The sequence below is a fragment of the Phalaenopsis equestris genome, unplaced genomic scaffold (genome assembly GCF_001263595.1).
Source record: "Phalaenopsis equestris unplaced genomic scaffold, ASM126359v1 Scaffold001116, whole genome shotgun sequence".
Taxonomy (NCBI): Eukaryota; Viridiplantae; Streptophyta; class Magnoliopsida; order Asparagales; family Orchidaceae; genus Phalaenopsis; species Phalaenopsis equestris.
This window is the reverse complement of record NW_018165555.1, coordinates 437440-444175: the sequence shown is the minus strand read 5'-3', so window position 1 is coordinate 444175 and position 6736 is coordinate 437440. Positions and strand designations below refer to the sequence as shown.

Genomic DNA, 6736 nt, shown 5'->3' with positions numbered 1-6736 from the left:
ATCGACCGCTACGTGTCTATCACCCACTTTGTGTTTGATCGATTGTCCCAAATCAATCACTCTATCTTTTTGGGTTTGAATAGCTACCACGTGCCGACCTCCCATTCTTTTGGTTTCGGTCGACCGCCACGTGTTGATCTCCTACTCTTTTGGGTCTGATTGATTATTTCAGATTGATCAACCCATCCTTCGGTCTGACTGGCTGCCAGTGCCCGACGACTGACCGCTCACATGTTTGTATGCTTTTGCATCATGTTGCATGTTCTTTTGCATGTGCACGTGTCTGATTGCTTGCTTGCATGGTGCATTATACCCTATATGTTCTTGTCATTTGCATCCGTGTTTGGTCATTATTGGGGCATGATGTAATTCTCCTTAGTGGCGTTCTATAACGTAGGCGACATAAAACAATATTGGCTTGAGATGCATTCTAAGTGTTCATTCATATCCATTCCACTTGTGTGATTCTCCCCAATGAGGATCATCATTGTTCAGGTTGGTCAAGAAGAGATGACACATTGTAGGGTCATCGATTTGGAGCAGACCGACGAATGATTCAAACGACGCTACGTGGTCGATCAAGTCGGTCATTCTATTATAAGAATCCATGTGAGGAATCTTTAGCTTGGGTGGTGGTGCCGCTTCTTTAATCTGGCATATAAAAGCCCCTCCTACGAACGGCGACAGGAACTCGCATATGCTCTTTCCATTGCTTGTTTTTCTGCACAGACGCGACTGTGTTGGTGTGCTGGGACTTGCCTTGCACCTTTGTCCACTGGTTGTTGACCTGACTGTCTTGAATAGGAGGTTTCCCTGGTGGGGCCATTTGGGGATGGACCCCCTGAATTTTTGCTTCCAGATAAGATGCCTGGTCGTTCCTCTAGGCGATTTGTGCTCGGAGGATCTCAAATTCCTCCATCATGGATTCATTTAGGTTTGTAAGCCTTGGACTTGAGCATGGACGTCTGGTTGTGTAGCATCTGTAGTAGGTTCCATGCGTGTTATCTCTATTTGAGAAATTTCTCTTCATAGTATTTTATGCTTCTCGTCTGTGGCATGTCCACGCTCACCGCACTACTTTTTAGGATGCTGAATCCTAAACTGTCATTTGTGAACACGCTCCGAGAGTTTATGATTGAGTGAAAGAAGGAAGAGAGAAAGAGAGTATAACAAGTCAAGAGTTTCCTATTGATGGGGTTGGTAAAAATAATATTTTTATTTGTATTTTTATCTCCTATTTATAGCTGCGTATTTTCTATAATTACAGAAATGAATGAATAGTTATGAAAATCGTCTTAATGTAATTGATGTTCTAATTGATTGTATGGATATTCATACCATATTTGTATTACAATTTGAATCTTAATATGATGGTAACTTGGCCAGTCGACCTGCTTGAATTTGTTCGACGAAGGTGACTGGTTGAGTGGCGACCATGCCATGGTTTGGTCGGTCAAGTCACCGTATTAAGTGTCAATCTCATCTGCCATGGTAAAGGCATGTCGACCGATTAACCGCGATCAAGGATCCCCGCCTACGCCCCCTTCGGGTGGGACTGTTGCATGGTCTGCCGTTCGAATCTCTCAACATAGTGTGTAAGTCAATTCTTAACCCCGAGGTTAGTTGTAGGGCGGTAGAACACATTATTTGTCTGACTGTCGTCTGGGCCGTTCGAATGTTTTGAGATTTGTTCTGACAGTAGTAGTGTATACACACATATATGCATCTTACATGTAGGGTTGTGAATTTAGCTCAAATATTGTTAATCACTCGAAAATTGATTCAAATTTTGACTCTTATCAAAATGAATAAACCGAGGAACCTAGCTACGATCTAAAATTTTGGATCAATTTTTTTTTGTTCAGCCTGACCCTAACTCGACTTGAAATTAAATCATAAACCACCCTAGTGATGTTAGGGCTATAAATTTAGTGAATTTAACACGAAGATCGTTAATTGCTCGAAAATTGATTCAAACTTTGACTCGAATTAAAATAAATGAGCCGAGGTACTAGCCAAAATTTTGGATTGAATTTTTTTTTTCGTAGATGCTAGAAATTGGATTGTTAACTGCCTTACATACTTAAATAAAAATGCATATTCTTTTTTTTTTTAAAATATAAAAATAGTGTCTTTATGTGATTAGATAAATAAAAAAATCATAATTGAATCTTCGACACGGCAAATCCACTCCTGCACCTACTAAGTCCAAAAAGTTTACGTCTTCTGCTTTATTGGGTGTGGGTGAAGTAGTTTTGGCATCAATGAACAAAAAATAACTCCAATGCTCCATTTTGATAAATGCAAGATGGACATTTGATGCTAGAGTTCGACTAACAAAGAGGGAGCAATTGTTGCTCCACTTCGACTAATGTTGAATACAACCTTAAATATATGTTGGACGAAACTTTGTCAAGATGAAAGAAGGTGATTTAGATTATGAGATATAATTAAGATTACATGTACATTTATAACATTGTACTTTTCGTTCTATTTTTCTCTAATTCAAGTTAAGCCCATGTCTAATGTTTTGTTGGGGGCATCTTGGACAAGTCGATTTCAAAATAAATTCAGACACATTTTATAATATCAAACTCATTTTATGGCCTATCGGAGCCGTGTTAGACGAATAAAACGACGCAATTTTAGATGTGTAGTTGCTCACTGGCTCCATAGAGATCAATAAATAGAAGGGTGGGGTTTGGTTGTAAATTGTAATTTAAAATCCCTAAATTTCATTCTGAAAGTAACTAAAAAGACCCCCAAAAAAAAAAAAAATAATGTTACATCGCCTCTAAGGGATATAATTTACATCGAATTTCACCCAACCCTTTTCACTTCCTCCCTCGCTTCTTTTGCGGCGGCGGCACCGAACGTTTCGCCGGCACAGCTTCCACCTTCTGTCTCTTTGCCGGAGGTGGACTAGGTGTTGGCGGCGTCTTTTTCGGTGGCCGTCCTACACTTCTCTTCGTTGGAGGACCTGACTCCGCATGTGCCGAGGCCGCCTCCTTCCGTCCTTCTCCCTTCGCACCCCTCTTCTGCTCCGATCCTTTCCCACCTGATCCACCCCCAGAGCTTTTCAGCGAGTTCAGAAGAGTTCCGGTAGATGAACTCTTCAAACGATTCAGAAAGCTAGCAGCATTTTTCTTCTTTGGTGTCACGTTAGAAGGAGCTGCGATAGCTTTCTTTTCTACCTTCGTTGGAGCTTCAGGAATCTCCTCAGCGATTGGGCTTGGTTTCGATGCAGGAGTCGGCTTTGATGTCCTCGAACCAGAACCAGCAGGTATGCCGCGGCTTTTGTTAGTCCTTAAGCCCCTCGTTCCCGATACCTTTGATCTCTCCTTTGTCTTCGGTTTCGCAATGCCGCTCTGCTTGTCACCGTCCCGCTCCCGCTCCCTCTCCTTCTGACCCGAATCCGAATCATGTTCCCTCTCCTCCTTCCCAGCCACTTCCACCTCGCCGGCAACTGCAGCCTTAGAGATGGAGCTGCGCTTCCGGCAAACAATTAGGGAACCCGACGATCGGTTCTTCTTCGGAAGCGGATTGTTGAGATCTGAATCGAGCTTCAATTTAGTAACCATTTTCGGAATCGGCAGTGAGGGCTCCTTCAGAGGCTCCTCCGGTGTCGGATGAACAGGCTTTGGCAAGATCGCGGCCATTTCCTTAGAAACCATCTGCCGTAAATGAACTGCAGCTGTTGATTCCGACGAGGACTTACGGAAGAAGACGATGGCATTGTTGCACAAAAGCAGGAGATCGCGGAAGAACTCCGCGCTCGAGTACTTAACTCCCCTCCGCTCCAGCCTCGAACGCACGATCTCCAGGTCCACGTGTCTCCTAATGACGCTCCGGTACCTCGCGTTTTCCTATATCAAGATCATAATTAAAAAATATATTATTAATATCAATTATCCATTTATATCATTCCGGGAAGAAAATGGCGTGTCAGAATGCCGTTGGTATGATGAAATCTTTCAGTAAGTGTGACAATATGAACGTATTATTTTTATAAATAAATAAAATAAAACATATAAATAACAATAAATAATATTTAAAAAAAAGGTAAGAAGTCAAAATGACGCGGGAAATTTTGGGAGATGAAATTCAGTTGGCCCAAAAGAGCGGCATCTGCCATGGATACAAGTAGGGCTATACAATGAAGCGCTCCTCGAGGCCGGCGTGATCTGCTATCCCGCAGGCACACCTAATTTTTTTATGGGATTTTTATACAGTAGCCATCCTTCTAAGTTTTAAATATAATATTTTAATTAATTTTTTCATTACAATCATCCTCTATTACGCACTGATGAAAATTTCGAGTCAAAATTATGAATAATTAATTATATTTAAAATTTAGATGATTAAAATGAAAAATTCAATACTTTAAGTGATGCTCATGTAAAAACCTCTTTTCAATTTATCCGTTAGTGATAGATATCATTCGACTGCCAAATAATTAAATGAAAGTTCTTTTTATACGGGACGTATGATCAAGATCCGACGGCGGATCCAGCTCCATCAAAGTTCTAGAAAAAGAGTACTCTATTCATTTCTTTTACGGGAATTCGTCGTAGTGGTCCATCCACCGAACTACACATTAAAACTGGATATTAAAATTTTAAAATATGAAAATATTATAAATTATTTTATTTTAGAAATAAAAACATTTAATCCTCATACGAGACTTTTTTAGAAACTAAGCAAAAGAAAAAATTCTTTTAAATTCAAACAATAATAACTATAATTAAAATTACAAATTTTTAAAAGATTAAATATCAACTTTAATAATTTTATATATTAAAGAAAATGTAACCTAAAAAAAATTGATAAACCTGCCACTCAATTCCTATCTATATACATATTGAAATCCTACACATCAATTTTTATATATGTGCATTAAAATTATTATTTTTTAAAAATTAAAATAATGATATTTTTATGTGATTTTAAAAATTTAAATAATATAAAATTTAAAAAAAAGTAAAATATAGGAATTATATAGATATATATATATATATATATATATATTATAATGAGTGGAATGTAAGTAAATACCTCTTTAAAAAATTCAAAATGGAAAATTTAATCGATTAACGAAAAAAAAAAATAGGACAGAACGATAAAAATACCTGGCCCTCGAGCCGGCTCAAGAAAACGGATCCGTACTTGCTCGATCGGATGATCTCGAGGAAGGCAGCCAACGGTTGCGATTCAGGGGCGATGATGTGATTGGCCTCGGCGGCGACGGCCGGTGAGAAGGCATCAGTCTCCACCTCCTCGGCGACGCTGCTACTGCCGGAAATCGCCTTCCTCAGCCTCCGTCGACGGCGTCTCGATAGGCTCACCGAGCTCTGAACGTCGCTGCTCTCCTTCTCGCCGGCTACCGACTCCCCAGATTCCCCCAAAGGAGGAGGAATAGCCTCAGCTGTTTCATACCCTTTCGATAGAGTCTCCGAGCTCCCGTTGCACGATGCCTCGCGAGCTGGCCGATCCATATCCATCTCATCTTGTCCATCAGCTTTCGTCTTCTCTGCCTCCGTTCCCTCGCCACCGCCGCCAGTTTTCGCGTTCTTAGCCTTCGGATTGGTTGAGTTGGACTCCTTGCAAGACCCCCCGGAATCCCCAGCAGAGATTCGATCTATGGCGAACGTTGGTGTAGCGGGTACTGGCGACTGGCCGTCTTTATTCGTCTCCTTATCCTTCAGATCCGGTTCTCCCTCATCGACTCCGCTCCTCTCTCGCTCCTCTTTCAAATTCTTCAGCTTTAATTGCAAAGATCTGTAAAATTAAATTAAATTAAATCTCAGATCATCCCAGCCGTCTGATTCTCATCCAACGGTTCATAAGAAAATTCCAAAAAAATCCTCAAAACCCATCGGGTTTCAGAGGGATGATGATTTATTTTACGTGATCGAGACGTCGTATCGGTCGACTTCGCGACGGAGTTCGGCCATCCGTATCTTCCGGAGTTCATCGAGCCAAGGAACATCCGCCGGCGATCCTCCATCACCGCCGCCACCGGCGACGTCCGCCGGTTGGTCGGCTGTTTCCCTGATGCCGTCGCCGCCGGATTCGAAGCGACGTTTTAGATCTAGGTATCGCTGGCGGCAACTTTGGGGTGTGAGGAGATCGGAGAAGGAGCTTCGGGTTCGGATCTCCATGGCGATGGAGTCCCAACTGCGGGTGCCATGGCGGTTAACGGCGCATGCGAGGAGTAGCTCCTCCCAGGTGCCCCAGATCCCGTTCTCCAGATCGGCGGATCTCGTCCCTGAGTCCATGAGCAACACTTAAATCGCCGCCTCCATCTACGCCTCGGCTCCCTTGTTATTTCTTTTCGAACCCTAGTTTTCCCCCTCTCAATTCCGGTCCGGCTCGCTTCTCCTTGTTTACATATCTTCTTTGTTTATACTATAAACATGTCTTTGTTCTTCAGTTTTTTTTTTTTTTTTTGGGTTAACTTTTAAGTAATATCATTAAAGAAATTCTAAATGATTTGTTTATTTATTTCGTTATGATCGAGCTATTACCGGGGTTGAGGAAGATTTTATTGGGCCTCCCCCACCCTTTTTAATATATAATTATTTAAAATTTGATTAAAATATTAAATATAAAGTTATTTTCTATTTATTTTTTGAAATATTAAATCTAATTAATATTTTCATAAAATCTAAATATTTAGCGCATATGAAAATTTATATAATCGGTTATGGGTTGGGTCAACCAATTTAATGACTTG

General features: G+C 41.0%; 1 protein-coding gene across 1 annotated transcript; it reads right to left on the bottom strand.

The window, feature by feature from the left end:
- Nucleotides 1-2683: 2683 nt before the first annotated feature.
- LOC110033262 lies at nt 2684-6414 on the bottom strand. Its single transcript, XM_020737186.1, has 3 exons — nt 5908-6414; nt 5130-5778; nt 2684-3866 (listed from the first exon to the last, which is right to left on the bottom strand). The coding sequence occupies exons 1-3, from the start codon at nt 6276-6278 to the stop codon at nt 2835-2837; spliced, it is 2052 nt and encodes a 683-aa protein (XP_020592845.1). The 5' UTR covers nt 6279-6414; the 3' UTR covers nt 2684-2834.
- Nucleotides 6415-6736: the final 322 nt, after the last annotated feature.